Raw genomic sequence first — 21,412 nt, 5'->3', positions numbered from 1 at the left:
CCTCGGGTTTGGTTTTCGGTTCGATTCGTTTGGCGCTTTGACATTTTGGTTTGAGATACAATATTCGTGAGATAAAATAAATAAAAGATACAAATTTAAAGATACAAAATTTCAGATACTTTCTATTAATTATTAAAATAATTAAAATAATTGAAAAATTTATGTTAAAAAGTATTCTTACTACAACGCTCTCTCGTCCGATTGGGCTGAGCACTACAGTTCGGGATTGTATCTTTGTATCTTATTCGACGTTCGGGCACTGCATCGGCTCGTTGGACGTCGGCAGCCCAGAAATGTCGACCGAGTTGAGCAGTGAGACTTCCGTGGCCCGCATTTAGGTTTGTGCATTCGAACGCGTTACATCGTTACATCGGTTACATCCGAAAGTGCGCGTCGTGCTTCGAGAAGAACTGAGGAAGTAGGTTTACGGTGCCGGTGAGCATGCTCCGCGTGCTTAAAAAAAATTTTAATAAAAAATAAATAATATTTCCCAAAAATATTTCACTTTTTCGCGCGAGTGTGTGTACCGGTCAGAGGCCACCCACCACCACCCCCTAACAGTCGCTCCTCCCCCTCGGCGAGCCTCGTGCGTGAGCGGTTCGAAAAGTGCATCCGTGAGACTTGAGTGTGTGTGAAGCAGTTCAATCCAAAAGATACATCTTTCGAAACGAGTTCTTCCCCACAATGTCAAAGGAAAGATGATCACAAACAGCTGATTCACAAACAGCCTTTGAATAATTAAGAAATTGAAAGTCGAGAAGTCAGAAAGTCTGGAAGTAGATCTGATCAGAAACCTCCTCAGTGCTCTAGTGCTTTCTCGTTCAATTAATTAGCATCCTAATCGCTCATTTATCTGGCAGGCCAGCCCGAGTAAACAGAACTGGGACTCCGTCGAGTCGCAAATTTAAAAGTAAGTGAAAGCCAGCCCAATTACCCGAAACAATAAAAACACATTTTTCCTAAAAAATAGCCAGAATTTCGGGCTGCAAAAATATTTATGGAAAAGGAAAAATAAAGTGCAGAAAACACAACAAAAATATATATCGAAAAAGGCAACTTTTTGTAAACAAACAAATATTTGCATTCAGATAAACACGAAAGCCCACAAGCCGACACGCCCCCGCACGCCCCTGAATCAAGGGGGGGGATTCGGTCCCTTTTTTTTTGTTCGCCATTTTTTGTTGTGTTTTGTTTTGGGTCAGCAAATGGAACTGATTCCTTTTCCCCCTTTGTCTCTAAGGTTTTTTTCCTCCATGGGGCTCGCGAGATTTTCCACACATTTTTTTGTATTTTTTTTGGCATATTTGTTTATGCGTTGGCAAGTTTTGGTCTCGGATTTAAATCCGACTGGGCTGGGGCGAAAATGGGTTTAAAATTTGCCAAATCCTTGGCGGGAATATATCAAAGGGCTGCCAGCGGATTTGAATAAATTTACGACTATCCGAATGGTTTAATCTCGGCGAGTTGGGCTGCGATTGGACTGGTTTCGATGAAAAGTGCATCTAGACTCTAGAGTGCAGGGTTTCAATTCAATTTAATTTCCGTAAGAGATAAGCTTTGTTTTTATTTGAAATTAAATATGTGTTTAAACCTAAAGGCAATTGATATTTGTAAGCCTTTGGAGGTGAATTGTAAGTTCAAATGATCTGAGTAAATATTTTCTTATGAGAGATTAAAGATCAAAGCTTGAAGTGAACGAGATTTAGTCTTAAGACCTATTACTTTTTGAAAAATGAAAGAAAGATTTCAATGATCCCCTGAAATCCCTTAAAAATGGAAGAATAATAGAATGTATGAGTTTCCTAGGCTCCTATAAGGCTATAAGGCGCCAAGATGTTGAGTTTGTCAAGGGAGATGCCCAACCACCAGTATCTGGGGCACCCTGGCAGAATAATAGAGCTTAGCCTAATGACGCTGATCTCTAGAGGCTGCCCCCCACCAAAGAGCCTCTAGTTGACCTTTTGACTCAAAAAAGCAAATCCAAAACTTGTAAAACATAGACCACTCAGGGTGAGGACCTATTTAAGACCAATTGTCAACGTGCGTGCCCTATTAGCCTCCCAATAAAGTGAACTCAGGTCGGAGGCGGTCCAGAATCCCGGCCAAGACATAAATCTCCGAACAGGCCGCAAAGTCAAATGAAAATAGCACAAACGGAAATATTTTCATTAAGAGTGTGGAAAAGATTCACCAGAGACGGGCCAAGGGATGGACGGGTGGAGGGGGTGGTGGGGAACAGCAACATACATCAATCTGTCAGTGGGGCCTGTCAGCTGTTTTAAGCACCCACAAAGTGCTGAACCACCTCCACCCATCCCTCTGGCCACCAGCCCTGGAAAGAAAAACAACCAAACTGGCATTCAATAAAGATTGAAGAAGAACCCGGACCAAGAAAACCCCAAAATGTAAATGTGAAATGCATTTTTCGTAGGGCCTGGGGTTCGGGGGACCATAAAAAAATTTTTTACTTTTCCTCTCACTTGTTGTCTGTCTGGGGTTATGGGTTGAACTTTTGTGCTGGCCCGGCCCGGCCCGGCCCGGCCCGGCCCGGTTCTTTGTTTTGTATTTTATTTATTTTTTTGCTTAGCCACGCGCAAAACGTGCGCCAATCAATTCCAAAACAAACCTCAAGGAGTATAGACGCTCAGACGTTCAGACGTTCGGGGGAGAAACAAGAGAAGAAACCCCTTAACCGTGTGAACATTTTTTCACTCCCACGGCAAACAAATTAAAGCACAAAAAATAAAAAATAAAAACAAAGCCGATGGCAGAAAGATCGAAGCGAAAAGAAGAGGACCCCAGTCGTCAAAGTCGTGTTAAAATTAGAGACAAAAGCAATTTGTCTTTGTGCAATACTTTGTGGAATATACTTTGGGAACACTCGAAAATGTATCTGCAAGATACATTTACATTTACATCTGAGGCCATAGAGCGAGACAACGAGGCCCGACGGTCTATTAAGCGAACGTGTTGATTGATTTTTATTTTCGGGCATTACACAGAAATCGACACAGGGCTCCGATTCCCACTTCCACTCTGACTCCCACTCCCACTCCCATTCCCAGGCCCATTTCTTCTTTTGCGGTTTTTGTTAATGAAATTTACTCCTCAGCCACCCCTTCTCTATGAAAGTGAGGGAAAAAATTGGATTGGAGTGAGAAGGGAAAGGGGCACTCTTGTCTGGGACTCTTAAATCATTCAGCACTCGAGGAGAGTCTAGGATGGGCTTCCACAGTTGATTCCATTAATTACTGATCCGGACCAAGAAGAGTCCTGCCTCAGAACCCAATGACTTATTAAGGAGTCTGGTCTCAATAAGAGTGTGTTCCCGATAGATCGCCAATATATTTTAAAATTTAATCTCTACTGTTGCCTCTGGAAAATACATTTCAGTGTCGCAGAAGCACTTAGACTGCTGCCTTGCTGGCTTCCAATGCCACTTGCCACTTGCCACACCGAAAATTGATTGATTTTATTTGCAGAAAAATGGGGAAAAAGAGTAAACGAAACTTGTGCCAACTCCTGCCACATTTTTCAGCGTTCAGTTCGGCTCGTAAACGGGGTAAAGAAAGTTCGGAGGCGAGGTGTCTGTAACTGACATTTTGTGGCCAACTCATTTGCACAGTTTGGGTTTCAGGTGGGTCAGGTGGGCGAAGAGCCACCAGGCCACCAGCCACCAGCTATCCCAAGTGGCAAGTTGGCAAGTAAAGTTATGGAAAATACGCATTCTTCTCGGGGGGACCCTGTTTTAACTATGTTATGGATAAATATCAATACGGGCGGAGGAGTGGAGAGGATGGAATTCATTTATGGGTTGAAAATTGCTTTACATTTCCTCAGCACACCACCTGTGCTGCCTGTGGTTTCTCGCCTGCATTATCGATGAGAGAGGGTTTTTCATTTTCAGGAATACCAGTCAGTCACTCGGTATTCACCTCAAAACACTCGGCATAGCAGAAGTATAATATAGTTGTAGTTGTGACTCCGTTTTCATTTCATTTCCAGGCTGCAGCTGCAGCGAGAAGCAAAAATTGTCATGAATAAATGATGGCCAAGATGATGATGACGATGGCGTTGTTCCGGGCCAAAAAACCAAAGACACACACTAAAATATATTTTACACAGAAAATCATATTTCTCCTCACTCTGTTTTCCATTTTTCTGTTGTGCAAATTTATGGCATATTCCCAATTGAGCTGGCTCGGGCCAAGTTTAATAAAAACCCATTGTCCCTCCGGTCCGGGCCGGGCTTTCTTCTTCCGAATTGGTTAAGATTGCATTCTGGCAATTAATTTGAGCTGCAAGCGTCTCGTGTATAGAATTTAATATAATACAAAAATTCACAAATTCAATGAAAAATTGATGCACAATGTGGCCTGCCAGGAAGCCAGCAATGAGTTGATTGAAAATATTTTCAAATATTATTTTCAGAATCTAGAATAAAGTAACTGGCTTTTAAAGAGCAACTTCTATGTCTATTTAAGGAATACAAATATATCCATGTCATTAAAAAAAAAAAATACGTGAATGGAAAGGTCGTCTGGCAAATAAAAAAGTGTGGTAATTCCCGCATACAAAATATTTATGCATAAATGAAATCAAATATTGAACGTCAGCGAATTAAATGAAACAAATGGCGAGAGCTTCGTTTATATAGTGAGCAGAATTTACAAACAGAATAATACTTGTGCGCCATGGAGGGATAAAAAAAAGGGGAACTTTTTCATGGGAGTCATAGATTGATTGACAGTCAAATTAGCGGCAAACAAATGGCGAAAAGCCAAGGCAAATAATTTTCATAAATTCATGTGATACGCGACACATATACGATGTTTATGGGGCAGCGGCACATGAGGCATATCAATCAAATAAATTGTGGCATTGTGTAAGGAAAATTACGGAAAATGGGCAATTGCCTCCCGGCGCTGAGCTCAGATGCAAATCAATATGTGCAGCCGGCAATCATTCAACTCGTTCGCTCGTCAGTCAATCAAACGCTGCACATTAGTGGCCAGGACGGGTAGCAGGGGGAGTGGACCTTCCAACAGCCTCAAGTGGCATAAACAAGAAAGCCAGTGGAAACGCTTTTCGCCGTTTTTTTTCTCCTCCCGAATAGGCGCCGGCGTCGTTGCAACCTAATTTTCCATCTATCGGCCACTTTTCCTGAACAGGCTCCACAGCAAATATGGAACTCATATGCTATACCATCGAATCGAATGTTTACACCGAGGGTGGGCGGTATAGTAGGAGGTGGGAGTGGTCCTCACGCATCATCACTCATACGTCACGTTGTCTGACTTGTGTATCAATTTGGGCGGGCTGGTAGCTGGTAGTAGGGAGGCGGGTGCCTAATAAAAAATACAAATGAAAACTCATCGCTGATCGATTTGAAAATGCCCTACAAAATAGAAGGGGGAAAGAGAGGGTCGATTGATTTGGAAATTGGTTACAAATTGGAAATTAGTCTAGCCGCGTGTAAACCAATAATATCGAGTTTTAGTTTTTGGGTTTTAATCAAATGAACTCCCTCTATGGTTAGTTGTGTGGTGGAACCCTTTTTTTCGAAAGTAGGGTATCCCTCGAAAGTAAGCTCTGGTTGGGGAGCCTTGGGGCATCCGAAGTACGTGCCTCTTGCCTCATGTTTCATTCCTCATGCGCCATGCCTCGTGGCTCAATTCAATTGCAGCCCAATTGACGTTTGCATAAATATTTCGACTCAGTTTGCCTTTTTTTATGGCTCTCTGCCTTCGTTCTCCACCTCCCCGGTTGGAGTTTGCACAGTTTATAAATTTTGTAAGTTCTTGCCACTCGTTCTACCCTGCCACCATCCCCCACCAGAGACTGCTGTTGATTTTTTATGGCACTCGATGCGTGTTGCTCTTTAGCACAAAATAAACAAATTAAAGGCCCAAACTGCTGCTTCTGTGTTTATAAAATCAATGTGTTTTTGTTGCTCCCGGTTTATTGTCCGAACGGAGATTTCTCAAATTGTGCCGAAGGGGAATTCCTCTTTTCGCCGCTTGTTTATGAAGTTTTGAAATCGATTTGGCAACGCGGCAAGTGGCCACAGGGCCTCTTCACCCACCCAACCACCCACGCAATAAATTCTAAAAAACAGATTCTTCTTCGTTTTGGAATGGAATGCCCCGGTCTATAAATAAATTTTGTTATTTATGGCAAGCCTTATTAATTAATCCCCATTAGAATAATTTTTATTCGGCAATTTGATCTGCCTTCAATCAAGTCAAGTGGTTGGGTGGATGGCTGTCTGTGTGGGTGAATCGAATTAAGTGGTGCAGTTATGGGTTAATATTCATAAACATTGGCTGCCAGCTTCCCGCTTATTGGATCTCATTTAAACATAGTTATTTGAATAAATCATTGAACAAAATACTCAATTAGTTACAATTAATCTAAAAGTCAGTGAATTATTTTCTGCCTCTCATAGATGGATTATTTTGGGAATATTTCGCACTACATTGTGGCATTTTTTTTGTTTTGTAATTTGAACACGAGTGCTACCTCAGTCATTCAAAACCTAAACTGGAGCTCATCAGGAGCTTGGCCAAAAACCAAAATTCAATTACCCCAATACGCCTCGGGCCGTGAAATGGTAACCTGAGCTGATGAAGCTCGGAAAATGTGCGGGTGTCGAGGGGAGGAAGCCAAAAGCCCGAAGAACAAAACATTTTTTGGCATATGCTATGCCAGCTACACTTTCAATCCAAGGAGGGAGAGAGAAAGCCGGAAAGTCAATCACTCAAAAAGGAGCGGTAATTGATAACTTTTCAATTTTCCACTGCCATGGGGGAAATGAACAGAAGACCTTGGCAACATTTCATTTTCCATTGAATTTTCACACATTTCTTTGTGGGTCTGGGGCCTCACAATTGAAACTAAAAACGCACTCAACCACATTGGTGGAAAGTAAAAGTCCCCAGAATATCATTCTCCTATTGGACCTCGATGGCTTTTCCATTGTTCTCCTTTGACTTTTGGTCTGGGTCTCTGTATCAAATGATTTTCCTAATGAGCCGAAAATGTCTTTAAATTTATTTTTTCCCGTTTCTGGTTCACAAATTTATTTTTTGCACAAATTAAGGAAGGTTAGGGAGCGACTAGAGCCCTCTTGTGGGCGTGGCTCTGCTATCTACTCGTTCATTCGATTACACTTTTCCGCCACTTAACGACAGAATTATGCAAATGAGGCTCCAAAAAAAAAAACACGCGAGTGTTGCAAGGTTAAAGATCAGTTTAAAAGATAAAAGACACTGTGAGAAAAGGGGTGTGATAATTTATTAAAAAGTTTACTTAATAAAACTTAACTAATACCTGCTGTGGTTTGTCCAGAAAGTTTAGTATATCACTAATATTCCATTTTTAAAACCTCAAGTATGAGAAGGACACACCTCAGACAGAGTATCACTGACAGGCTGATATACGAGCACCACCCCCACCCGCCTCCTGCACCACCTGAGCCACCAAAGGAAACCCAACAACCGGCTGGGGAGTCGTCTCCGTCACTTGTGACTGTATCGCATTTGCTTTGAAATTAGTTTGCTTTCGAGCCAAAAAAAAAAAGGAAAGGAAAATGAGACGTGTGTGATGTTAGGGCTCACAGTTTTGTGCACCTGTCCTGAGGGGAGTGGTGCGGGGGTGTATTTTCAACACAATAGACCGGGAGGGGAGGAGGGGCTCTACTGTTGCCCATGGCAGTCGCTCCTTGTTGACTTGTTTACGGTGGCAGCGAACAGGCGCAGATACAGATACAGATACGGATACACGGATGTGCAAGTCACACCGTAGGGGGGCTAGTGAGAGCTGCTAGTGGGAGTTTAGTTTTTATTTTAGTTGAATGGCCAAAGTTTGCATGCGAGTAGTTATTCGGGAGTCGAGGCTCTAATTTATTTGATTTTGTTCCATCCGCACCATAGATGTCTTTTGTCAATCAAAAAGTTGCGACCCAGATACAATGACACTTCAAGGCAGCAACTCTAGCTCTGGTTGAATATTTTTGTATTTTAAAAGAATGAGGTCCATAAATCCTTATTAATGCCGCTGATAAGCTAGGCCCCTCCGACTGATAGCTTCGGTGGAAAAAATACTTCTGTTCTGTCCTCCAAGAAATCTCTAGATGACATCACTCGCTGCCCAGAATCAGGGCCAAAGAATCTCCATTCATTGCCCGGCTGAGCCCCATCTTATCCCAAACTCAATCAGGCGGATTCATTCATCATCTAAAGACTGCCTCCAGCCAATTGATCGGCCCCCGCACCCACACCCGAGACCTTCAATTATCTATCAATTAGAGACACAGAAGGAGACGGATGTACTTCTGGGTGAGCGGCTGTGGGGATAAAGCAAAGCCCAACCTTTCCATTTGGAACGGAAATTATTCATGAGTTCCATGGAAAACCGAAAAACAAAGAGTCTCCTCTCTGGCCGGTACACGGAGAAAAAATCACCAGAGCCAGAGGAGAAAGCAAAGAAGATAAATGACCAACAATTAGTCACACCTACGATGACAATCATTGAACGATTTTTCGAACCAAAGGAGCCAAGCGGCGCAGGGCGGAGGTTCGAGTCCGATTCCAAATCGAATTCAAATCCCCATCTCAGCCCCCGCACAATGGGCCGCAGTAATGAAAATTTAGCAGACCCCGAAACACAAAACCCAGCTTAATTGCCGTACAAAGGGGGAGTGGTCGGGTGCCGTTTGGGGTTCACCCAAAAAGTGCATGTGTAGTTTTGATTAGCGTCAGGTGGCATGTCAAACAGCAATTTGTGGCACGGCCCAGACCAGACGAGAGCCGGGACGGCCGGGCAGGGGCAGTCCGTCGGAAAATAACATTTGAATGATGACAGTAACGGGTAATAGCCTAACAGGTAACAGGTAACAGATCACAGGTGACAGCTGGCGCTCTTCCGCTGGCGGCTGATGGCACTTGCCTCTATATTATTTTTTGTATTTATTTTCGGGGCTGTGGGGCCCAACCCGCCTCCTAAAAATATCTCTATTATGCTCGGCCAAACAAGCAAACAAATTGCCGTCTGTTCTGTCGCCTGGAGTGACTCACAGGAGTGTCTAGAACAATAAATAATTATTTACATATTTGTTTTTTTTTTCGCCCCTTCTTCCATTGCAGACATCCAAACAGGAGCAGGACATCCAAACAGGAACGTTGAATCAGAACCGGAATTCGAGTCAGAATCAGAAAGCAAGCCCAAATCAGTCATCACCATGTTCGGGCAACTCAATTTACTGGCCACTCTGTGTTTCATCGCTACACTGAAAGGTGAGTACTGCAATTCCAAATAAAATAAATATGAAAACAAATAGTAATACCTTAGAGGCATGAGACATAAGACTACTTCTAGGAGGGAGAAGTCTGAATCCTATTTCAACACCTATTTAACTCTTTGAAACCTCCCTCTTATTTCTCACTGTGCACTTCCGTATTGACCAAAAGCTCTCGAATTCCATAACCGAATGTTAGCCAATTATGCAGACTTCATTTGTCAACGTTTTGGCGAGTATTCAAATATGAAATTTCACACTCTGGCTGACATTTCCCCTCTTTTTTGGGGGCTCCATGGATGGGTGGATGGAGGGCTGGGGCGACAGGGACCGGTCTCTGTGACCGCAGCCTGGCGCCGACTCCATGGTGTGCCTCATAAATTAATTTACACTTGAAACTGGGCAAGCCAAACAACAACAGCTCCAGCAACAAAAGCAACAATGGCAAAAAGCGCAGCAAAATAAAAGCAAAAATAGTTGCGATATTCGAGTGGCCACCCACGATGGGTTGGCATTGCGAAACTGCAGTTCCCCTGGCAATTGGGGACCATATACTATTTTTTTACAGTGGAACAAATTCATAAATGCTATGCAATTATTAAAACATTTTAACGTGTTTCGGTTGAGAATAAAATGGTAAAATGGCTTTCAAGGAAGTCTTTCCTATTGAAAAAATCTAAGGTTTAAAGGTCTTGTTTTTAAAAGTATATATTTTTTAATTAGTTCCTTAAAGCCTTTAGACATAGACAATTTTTTAATCTTAAATATCTTTTTATTTTTTTAAGAAAAGTCCTCAGTTTGCCAATGTTTTGCAGACCATGGTGCACTTTCTTAGGAAATAAATGTCTTCAACTTCCTGACCGCCGGGCTGCTGTGAAAGTTCTGGCTGGCGCTGTTCCTGGGGATGGAGCGAGATCCCCCTTTGGCTCCACCACTGCGGTCATTATCGGCTCGAGTGGCCAACGGGAGCCACGCGTCTGTTTAATTGATATCGACACTGGCGGCTCTTACTTGCTCGGCGCATGAATTTGTTTATTAACAATTCCCTAAAAAAGCGATAAAGTAGGAGTGGAGGGAGCTCCTCCAGCAGGGGCGGGGGAGTGTCAAGGAAGCTGAGCAAATTGCTCTGCGACGGCACTTTGTCGTCTGTCGTAATAATTCCGCTGCAATTGAAATAAATTAAATTGAATGCAGAGCCATTGTCGGCGCTGTCGCCTGTTTTCCTCAGTTATTTGTGTGCGCTTTTGTAAAGCGGAATTTTCTCTGGCAATGTCTCTACGAGTGTTTGTGTGTGTGGCAGCCAGAATTCAGTGCCACCCAATGCCACCCCATCCAGAATGCAGATGCACAAACCGCAGCAGCCCAAAACCCAAACCCAAACCAGAACCGAGCCCGGCAAAGTCATCACATCTCTCGTCGTGATGTGCACATGTCACTGCGGCATTTGTTTAATTAACAAAAACGCTGCTGCCACCCAGGGCAGCAGCCGCCCTTCTCTGTACGCCCTTTTCGCTGCAGCTCTTCTGGATTGTGGGTGCTAAGTGGTGACCCCAGCCGCGCCCCCTTGGGCCACCTCCCCAGCTTCCCAGCTACCAGCCGGCAGTGGGACAGCCGAAAAAGCCTTGCGGTTGTCAGTCATCGTTTGTCTTTGTAATTTGTGCCCTGATGAGTTATACTTTCGTATTTCGAGTGCGTATTTGTCCGTCCGCCCTGACTGATTAATGTGATGTGTGTGTTTGCGAGGATCACGAGTTCTGTGTCCTGATGGAATTTCAAAAATTTCCCAGTCAGCCTGCCAAGGAGCCAGGATTTATGCACTGATGTTAAGTGACCAGGCTAGAGCGGACATAGAGTCCTTGATGATCAAAAAACACCTGGTTTCATGTAGTCTAGTTATCCTCGCAACCTCAAATCAACTAAAGACATAAAAGGTCGCCACAGACAACAACTTTTGGCAATAAAATGTGTCTTGAGGAAAATGCGAGAAACCAAACCGACAACCGCAACACGAAAAGCAGTTGAACTCCATGACAGAAAAACTCCAAGCTGGGAAAGAAAATAGAAAATGGAAACTGTTGCTGACGTTTTTCCAGGAGTGAAGAGAAATAACGAACGAATAGAAAACATTAATCATTTAATTTGATAAGCCATAAACGAAGTTGCCGATAATCTCGCTACGTGCTCGGAAATCGGGGGAGCTTCCTCGAGGGTTGACTTTCAGTTTGAATTTAAGTTTTTGGGGGGATTACTGGCACTGGCACTGGAACTGGCGCTGGTACTGACGCATTGCTTGCGATTTCAATTGATTATGCCATGGTGGGAGAAAGTGGAATACTTTTGGCTTTCACTTCACTTGCAGACAATCGGGGGTTGGCCAAACTTGTCGCATGAAAATGCAATTCAATTGATTTATGTGCTCGATGCAATTACTTGAGAGGAAGCCGAACGAGTTCTGGCTGCGTGCCGGGTGCCAATAAAAATCCAAGCTGCCCCTGCAACTGACAGCCGCATAAATTGCCGCCCCCCTAGACCCCTTTTGGAAAAAGCCAACATCAACCATCTACAGACTGCCATCCCCCTTGCCAGTTCAAGTTCCAATTCCAAGACGATGGCAGCACACCCTCCTGCCCCAGGACACCTTGTCACGAGGTGCGAAAGTGCTCGGCTCTGCCTCTCTGCCTGTGGCGCCCCGCCCACACCGAAAATAATCAATGGGCGTAACGGCAGCGGGCCAATTAAATTTATTGCCAACTCTTTTGTGCCTGCAAAATTGTTTTTAATTGTCCTTGGCAATTAAAAACACGCCCAGCTTGCCGCATCATCCCCTCGGGAATTTGGCGAGGAACTCAAATTTAAACTGGATAAGCCCAAGGAGAATTTTGTGGTCTTGTTGGCTGGCAAGGAGGTGGCTTATCCAGTGCCTGGGTGGGCTAATGTACACACAAATATAGGGCCTCAAACTCTATTCAATATTCAACCCAAATTCAAATAATTATTTCCAAAGATTAGCCTGTCAGAGGCTACGCTATAAAATACTCTAATCTCTGGAAACAATTCATCAACTTCAAAGAAATATTGGACACTTTAATGGGACTTTTATTGATCAGCATTCAATAACAATAAAGCGCAGGAAATAAAAATGAAATTAATAAAAAGTAGAGCACACAGTGGACTTTGAAACGAGAGATTGGAGTATTTTAATCGAAACTCTATTTAGATCCAGAAAATCTCATAAAACTCTTTATCAGTTCAGTTAGGTGGTCCTGCCGTTTGGCAATTTGGCTTTTTGCAAATGAATGATTTTTATGAGACGGGCTACAAAGGACAAAGGATACCTGGCAGCCATTTCAGCTTCATCAGTCCGCAGCCGAAACCAATGAAAACTTCCCTATCCTTGCTTCTTTACTGACTTTGCTCATTTTTTGTCCGCATCCTTGTGTCCCCTTTCAGCAGAAGATGCAAAGTAACTGCTGTCCTGGACCAATGTTGCCACATCTTGAGGCACTTTTTAGAGCCACTTGCAGCCGGAGCAGTGGACCAGTGAAGCTTCCTCCTCGTCTACATTTTTTCATTATTTTTTTTCATCCGTTTTTGCTCTTTGCATAGGAAAATCCACAAAATCGACATAATGCAATTTCATCTTGGTGCTGTTTTTCTTTTTTTCTGTTTTTTTTTTTGCCTTCTATTCGCTACTCCATCTGCTGAAAGTCCTTTTTTATCATCCTTATTAAAGTGCTTTTTTTTCGGGCGCTGTTTTTAAAAATCAGCGAAGAAGTTTCCAACTTACCTTCATTCTGTACCATGATATCTTTGGATCGAATTAAGCTTCTCTTCGGAGGCAAAAAATATTGTGAAAGTGGAAAATGTTTGTGAATAAATGCCTTCTCAAGTATTTCTGTGATGCCTGCCGTCCTCTATCTAACAGATTTCAGTTCCGGTTCTACAAATCTACGAATGAAACTCATAAATCAAACTTTGTTCCACTTTTTTTTATATTTTTTTGGCTGTTATCTGTGAGTTCCACTCACTCCCCTTATCACTGCGCCACTTGAAGCTCCCCACACATTTTATTCAAATGCTACGTGTTGCATTTTTTCCAACCTGGACATCGGTCATAACTTTTTCCCGTCCATTTGGTGGAATGTCTGCCTTCTGGCCAGGGCTAGAATAGCAAACACTAGCAGAGTTATGCAAAAAACAGACTATAACTATGCTGGTTTACGATTTAAGGTATTTAGGGAGTACTTTAAGGAAAGAAATCATCTTTAAAATAGTATATATTTCAATAGATCTGTAGATCTCCCACCTAGCCTGGAATCTCGCTTTCCGCACTCTATATTTATTTTCCCTGGCTCTGATTATTATTTCATTTGGCTTTCTGCCTCCAACAGGCATTCGGCCCTCTGTGCAACATTCCTTTTCGGCCTTTTCATAATTCTTGGCGACTTTGTTTGTTTGAATTGTGGGCCTCGATGTTTTCGGTGGGTGGATTTGTTTCGATTGCGAGCACGGGGCACATTGCCGCGGTGGCGCGGAGCACTGTTGCAGGCGGAGCGTGAAACGCGGCAAATTGATTAGCATTTAAATTGCTTGCGAAATGTGTGGCACAAACAGCAGCAGAACCAGCAGCAGCGCCAGAAACAGCAACAAAAATTAAGCCATAAACCCGAAAGCGGACCATAACCGGTGTCTCTTTGGATGCCCCAACCCCCAGCCCGCGCACCCAGTGTTTCCGTGTGTCGCCTAGCCGGCTCCATCTGTTTTTAACCCACCCCTTCTCTCCACTCCTCTGGCCAAAGTCCGCACGCCACCCCCTGTGGCAGCCGTTTCCCATTTGGATTCCCATGGCTGCAATGAATTGCAAATAACGCATTGACCGCACTGCACCTTTGCCGCCACCTTTTGCGGACAACTCTGGGTGAACCTCAATCCCATTCCAGGTGCACTGTATATGTGCGATATCTGTCCACCTTCCTTGCCGCCCTGCCTCCTGCATGCATCTGTGTGTCTGTGTGGTGGCACATAGCAGCAGCAACATAAATGGCATCAGCAACATTCGTTACGTTTACCGCCAAAAACAGAAAACTAAAAAAAGACAACGGGGAACCCGAAAAGCCAAAACAAAGGCCAAAAAATGGAGTGCACAACACGAGCATAAAATTTTTCATGAATTTGTAATTTATGTGCTAAAATGTTATCGTTGTTATCGCCGCTGCTGTTGCTGCTGCTGCTTTGTCTGCGTGTGTGTATGTTGTATGTTGCATTGTTGCTGTTGTTGAAAGTTGCTGGCCAGCGAATTGTTGGGCACTTACCGCTGGCATTGGTGGCACGAGTGGGTGGCACAAGGAGTGCGGGTCGCACTACATTTAGAGTGCTTGTTAAGCGGTTAAAAATGCGTCAATGGCACAAAAACGAATAAAATGTATCCGAAACAAAATGGTTTATTATCAAAAAATGTACAGCCATTAAGCTGGCGGGTATGTGAGCTTTAAAGCGACTCCCATGCGCCGCGACCATCAATATTTGATTATTTATTGACCCGGTAATTAATTCGCATACATCTTTATTGTTTCTCAATCTTTATATCTCGCATCTCGGGCATCTCGGGCTCTCTGTCGTCTGTCCGTTGAGGAATATATAGCCCATATCGATGACAACAATTGCCAGTGTTCTCCGCCAGCTGCGGCAGACTTCTTAATGTGGCAATGACAACAACAGGAGCAGCAGAAGCAGCAACAACACAACTGCCACATCACAGAAACAACCTCAATGCAAACAACGAGAAACAACAAACAACTCAATTTGCCACTGTGGAAGTATCTTTCTTTCTGTTGTTATTGTTGGCGATGTTGTTGCTGTTGCATATGTTCTGTCATCGTTAAATCGTGGACTTATAGCTGGGTAGCTACACTGAAAAAAAAAGCCAATAAAAGACAAGTTAAAGGGGTTTATAGGTCGGTACTTTTTCAGAGTCAACCCTCCTTGTTCTCGGTGCAGTTTCTTCATAAATCATCCCTCTGCGAAATAAGGATGATGACGCGGCATTGATGAGTCGCCAGTTGTCCTCCAGCCGCAAAAAACATTCAATTGAATCGCCAACAACAACTGAAACAACAAAACTCCAAGCTCTCTAAAAGGCCCCTCACATATGCGGGCTAAAAAATACATTAAAATGGGAATAAGGGGATAAGTCTAAAAAGGGACAAAGGTCAACGCCAACGCTTCGATGTTCTTGTATTCTTCAGACCCTGAGACAAATGGACCAGGCTTTGAACTTTATAAAAAAATTGAAAAATATACAAATGGTAAAAAAATATATATTTAAAATGAGACTTAAGAGTGGAACTATGTTTAAAAGGCATTAAAAGCACAAAGCATTTATTAAGTTCTATCATCTTATAAAGTATAGCTGCCAGCTGTTTGCTTTACTTTTAATTTTTAGCCATAGTTGGCAAATCCGCTCGGAATACATATCCATTTACAACATATCCAATCCATATCCACATCCATTAGGCTGCCGCCGTCAGCGATTCATGTTTGCGCTTTTGTCCAGACGTCGTTTTTCAGGTCTCAGCTCTGGCTCCCCCAGTGTTTCCTTTGTAGGTCCCTTGCAGGTGCACTTGGAGAAAAAGTTTGAGGATTTTAAAGAGAACATAAAGTATAAAAAGAAAATAATAGAAATATAAGAAAAGTATTAAAAAGGAAGGATCTCTAAAGCCTGCTATTCAGGAATTATTTTGATAGAGAAATATTAAACTGTTAGTTTCATAGTTTTTTTAATTTAATAAACTTTTATTTTATTTTTAATTTAATTTCTATAACTTAAATATATTTCTCTCTGTGCCTTTCCCCACATTTCTCCCCCGTTTGCTGTCATCGGCTTTGTTTTTGGCTTCGCTTAATGCAGCCCGCGACATGCAAAGCGGTCACTCCACTGGGCCCCTGCTCTTTGGCCTCTGGATGCCAGCTCCTCCTCCTCCTCCTCCTCTGGCTCTGTCCCCATCCTTTCCCCACTGACCTTATCTCTCGTACGTTCGACGACATAATAAAACTCGCTTCGGTTTCTCAGCATTTATTCCGCTGTTTTGTTTTTCCGTAGCTGCTTTGGGTTCTCGACATCGTAAAACATTTTTATAATGCGTTCACGTTGTTCGCCCGAAGATCGTTTAGAGGTTTTTTCGGTTCCGAGCCTGGGGATTGGGGACTGGAGGCTAGATGGATGGGGGCAGTGTGAATTGGCTGAAAAATAAGCTGGGGTGGAGATAGTCTACTTTGTAGTTAAAGTACTTAAAGTACATGGCAGGACTGCAAAGAATTTTAAACTTCAACTAACTTAACCTTTTCATTTTATTTATTTTCAGGTAAGGATCTTGAAAACTCTGAAAAGTACGGTAAAATTTTAAGTAAAATTCTGTACATCCAGAACTCAACCTCATCCCTGAAACAGTTCTTACATGCATGACACGCACTGTACCCCCACTTCGTATCTCTTTTTCATTTGCATTGCAGAGGTGCCTCAATTTTGTCTTCGGGCCATCAAATATTGAGCGCGTTTTAAGTGACACTTTACATCAGCATTGGCACCCGCTATCCCCGTCTCTTTCGCCTTATTATCGCCCTCTCACTCGGCCACTCCACCGCTATCTCTTTCCCCAAACGTTAGCTGTTTAGTTGGGGCTGCGTGAGGATCGTAAAATGTACTTTTTATGGGCGAAGGCTTTTTAGGAATTGTTTCGAGCTGCCGCCGTTGCACCACTGATGATGAAAAACTTGTGACTCCGTTTATCGATTGACTAAATTTTATGGCTTTTCTTTTTCGCTTTTCCCGCATCTCCCCGATTTGCCTGTTTTTCCGTGTTTAGTTTGGAGGTTTTCCCAGCTGGATCGTTTGATCTTTTCTTAATTGGAATTCTAGAGGAACTCAAGTTCCGGTTTCCCAACTATGCTATCAGAAACCAACGGAAGCCATTGTTGGGAAAGCTTTTCTGATTTTTTACAGTTAGAACTTGTGGGTGGTGCAGTGGTGCAGGTGGTGCTGTCAGTGGTGTGGGGTGCAGGTGGATGGAAGCACTCTTTCGAGTGCTGCTTCTGGCGCCTGTCAACTCGTATCGATAAAAATCTGCAGCTTCCTGCAATTTCCGCTTTTGACAATATGCGGGTTGCATACAAAGTTTCCCACCCGGGGAAGAGAACCTCTCCATGCTCCTTACCTCCTTGAGGTAAATATGTATTTAGATAAGTGACACTTATCTAGACCATCCAGCCAAGAATTCCCATTCTTCGACAGTTCTTCTCGACTCGGCGGAGACTCACTTCAAACTGACTGCCGCACACGCAATTAATTCCCTTAATTGAAATTGCCGCCGCCTCCTGGCCACCTAATTGGTAGTTTCAGTGGGCGTGGCCCACTGCAGAGGAGGTGCAGGGGTCAGGGGGCATATCACTTCGCCTTGGAAAGTGGCGCCCCAAATGAATGCAACCAGCAGAAAAAAGAGAAAAACGAGTTGCGAAAGATGAGAATCCCGAATGGGAATCGAGAATGAATGAATGCCTCAATGGATGTGCACAGTGGCTGGGAAATAAACTAAAATGTTTTATGTTCTCATTGGAATTTCCTCACCTTCTTTATTACCATATCCAAAGAACTTAAATTCCTATTAAATTCCTGGGTTTGCGACCATAAAGACTACACTGATTGCCACATGCCATAAAATTAAACCCTTTGAATGGGCGGAAGGTGATTAAAAGCTATAGATAAATATTTGAATATGATCTGAATATTTTATGGGCTTGACCAATAAAAATTCTGCAGAATATTCATAGGATTGGATGGAAAAACATAGGAATTTTTATCGCGCAAAACGGTATAGAAAATTTAAGAGCTTCAAGCGTTGAAAAATATTCATTTTCGTGAGAGAGTGTCTGCTCCACTGTGCAGGCTGTGGGGCAAGTGAATGAAAACATGGGATGTCTTGGCAATTTCGAGGTGGGTCCAAGGAGCGAGATGTGCGGGCGAGAGCGACAAATGCAGTAACTGGAAAATTGCGCGACAATTAAAGATTTTGCGCGACAGCCCGATAAAGGGTGCCCCAAACAAGATCCCAAGGGGGTGTACGAGAGGAAGCCGGAGTCCAAGGCGGAGGCGTCATCATCTCTCCTCGTCGGTGCCCCGAATGTAAGTCAAGTGAGGCGTAAAGTGCATGCGGGATAGGGGTGCGAGTGTACTCGGAGTATAAAGGAAAACCATTGCACCGTAGTTCTGCTCAGCACTTCTGCCACCCAGCCATCATTCCATGGCCCTCCATCTCAACCCCTTGCCACCTTCAGTCCCCCGCCCTTTTTTTGTTGCCAACTTGTTGCAGGGGAGCCGAGTAGAGATCTTTCGCCGAAGCGAGTGTGACAACTTGGCTGACAAAATGCTAACAAGATGATGTGGCGCAAACTTTTCCAAACGTCAGCCTCGTTTTTCCACACTGCTCCGCCAGCAACAAGCTGTGCCAACAAATGACCAAATGTCTGCCAAGTGTCGCCACCACAGCGGCGGCTAGAGACGCCGCCGACCACCCAAAGTGGCAGAGTTTCTGCGTAGGCTGTTCCAGGATCTCCTCCTTTCCTTCTTTTTATGCAAATTGAAACAAAGTTTCCAATGAATCCCCAAACAATCCAATAGAAATCTCAATATTGTAAGTACTTTTAATTTTTGAAGGCATATGTCTGGGGCAGAGTATCTCCAGTTTCGACTTCTTGTACCGTCACCTCTCGTTTGAATTGAAATACTTTTCCTGAGAACAATTTATGAGGTACACAGCAGCAGCGAACAACAGTAGAAAAAATGGGCGAACAAATTCTTCTTGGCGGCCACGCGGCGTATGCGCAATTTTCCCCCTATGCCGAGCCGTAAATCATTCCGGCCAATGCTTGACATCTATGATGGGGTATCTATGTGTGTGTTGGTGTCAACGCCCCTCTGTGGGCGTGGCAGGGCGTTAGTAGTGTGTGTGTGCGAGCGTTAATCTTCACAGTGACTGCAGTCGCCGCTCGTCTTCGCATTTCTTCTGCCTTTGACAGCGGCGACCGGCATTTAGTTTTAATTTATGGCACATTTGCTCACTTTATGTTCATTTCTTTTGCCCCGATGGAGGCACCACCCACCCACCAGCCATCCAGGCAGCCCGTCACCTCGAGTGGGGTTACGCCCCCGTTTCGATTGCCTCTGGCTGCAAAATGCTAGTGGAGTCTTTGAAGATCGCTCCTCAGAACAAAGGCATTGTTCGAAAGCTACTGTAAACATCGTTAGAAAGTCTTTGTTAACATTTAATGGGGCTTTAAAGTGCAGGTGTTGCAAGAACACCCACAGGATGATCCGCACTGTCCACTTATAATCCGCCGAGCAGCTCTAATCGTAGGAGCACGGACTATCGGGGATAACAACCAGGGAGCATGGGTATTAATTTGGACTATTCAATGTGCCACTTAATACCAGAGACGTGTCAATTTCATGGCTGACAGAATCGGCAGAGAGATGCGGATGCTGATGCCGATGCGATGGATTCTCCGAAAGGGGCAGGCTGCCAGCCACTGGGGATTAATTACAGCCATCAAAAGTTATTAGACGCAATTATCGCAATGTTGGCAACGTGACTACGTCCTGAGGCCCCCATGACAAGGCGGAATGCCGAGAATACATGGTCTGACTTTTGGTAAATTACTTACCAGGGGTTATAAATATTGCAGTCGCAGTGGGGCTTTACAATTTTGATCAGTGAGCTGGTGAAATATTCAGGCCAATGAGGCACTAAAATATCATAAATGTATTCATTAGCAAGGGCTTTCAGTCGGGTAGTTTACAACAGTGGGAGTGGAAATCAGTTATTCCAGCAAGGCTGGGAAATACATCATGACCGAACGGCCAGCTGACCAGACACATTAACAATGGAAACCTCAGCAACAGTTGCAGCAGCAACATAAACAGCATTAGAGGGCCAACAACAAGCTCATCAACTTCTCCATCAGCAGCAGCAATTAAATTGCCGGGAAATAGCCGGCCGAACATTTTCATTTGCTTCCTCAGCGGGGCACCCAGCCCCCTTAAATGCTCCCCATTCGGTATCCTGTGGCCGAGACCACAGACTCTGGACCCCGAAACCTCGAAATCGTTTGTCAGCTGGCTGGGAGGAATCTTTCAAAATTTGTCACTGGCTGGTGTAATTAACACTTTACCCAAAAATTGAACTTGCTCGACCGCAGACAAGGAAAATATCCATTAACAATGGCTGCTCCCGGAAAAGTCCTCCTCCTCACCCACTTTCCCGAATATTTTCCGAGCAGGGAAGTGCTAAAACAATTAGAAACAGCCGCGCTTCGTCGCCTGTCATTAACGCAGAATGCGACAAAAATGATCAGAGGCAATGCCACAGAGTTCTGGAAAAGCAGACAAGTGTGCAATTTCAAATTGCACTCAAAAAAAAAAATAATTAGATGCTACCAAATGGAGTAATTTAATAGCAAAGTCTAAAGAGAAGATACATACAGTCTTCAAATTGAAGTCTTTAATCTACAGAAAGTACTTCTCATAAACCTACCATTTGTGTGAAATTTTTTCAAGTGTCTTGAAACTCATATTTTTCCCTCGGCTTGCATATTAAAAAACACTTTTTGTGAAGTTTGTCGCGAGCGTAAATTTGAAAACTTTTGTTGATTGAAGCAATTAGCAATTGGCCTCGGTCTTGGCCTGGCCAAATGTTTGTCTAATTACACTCGGCACACACTTTGCACAGCTTTCAGCAGGCTGCCATTTGTCTTCATTCGGTGGCAACAGCAGCAGCAGCAACAACTCGCTTTATTTGCCTTTGTCACGGCGGCAACATGCAGCATGTAGCATGCACAGCGGCAGCAACATTGACAGACGTCTTCAACAAAAGGGGTTAAGGGGCGAGTGGGTGTGTTGTTGCATAGTATAGTGTGTGAGGGGGAGTCTCGTATTTTTTGCTGCTTTTTTTGCAAATTAATGTGGCAAAAGTTTGCCAACGCATGGCAACTGCAACAAGCTGCCAAGCAGCCTTTCCGTATTTTCTCGCCAATTGCAACCTCCATCATCCAGGCCTTTTGACATTT

At 43.7% G+C, this 21,412-nt stretch overlaps 1 protein-coding gene across 2 annotated transcripts in view; it reads left to right on the top strand.

Moving 5' to 3' along the window:
• The first annotated feature begins 227 nt into the window (after window positions 1–227).
• The window catches only part of LOC6497924, a 64,542-nt gene continuing 43,357 nt past the window's right edge, over window positions 228–21,412 (top strand). Inside the window, exons 1-2 of one of the 2 annotated variants that reach the window (XM_014906408.3) lie at window positions 228–910; window positions 9,147–9,296. In XM_014906408.3, coding sequence (XP_014761894.1) covers window positions 9,242–9,296 — 55 coding nt within the window. In that variant the 5' untranslated portion in view covers window positions 228–910; window positions 9,147–9,241. The remainder of the gene's footprint in view (window positions 911–9,146; window positions 9,297–21,412) is intronic. The other variant, XM_001961684.4, reaches the window with a different exon arrangement.

This window comes from Drosophila ananassae, chromosome 3R (genome assembly GCF_017639315.1).
Source record: "Drosophila ananassae strain 14024-0371.13 chromosome 3R, ASM1763931v2, whole genome shotgun sequence".
NCBI lineage: Eukaryota > Metazoa > Arthropoda > Insecta > Diptera > Drosophilidae > Drosophila > Drosophila ananassae.
The sequence above is the reverse complement of the archived record's forward strand: the minus strand, read 5'-3'. Positions and strand labels throughout refer to the sequence as shown.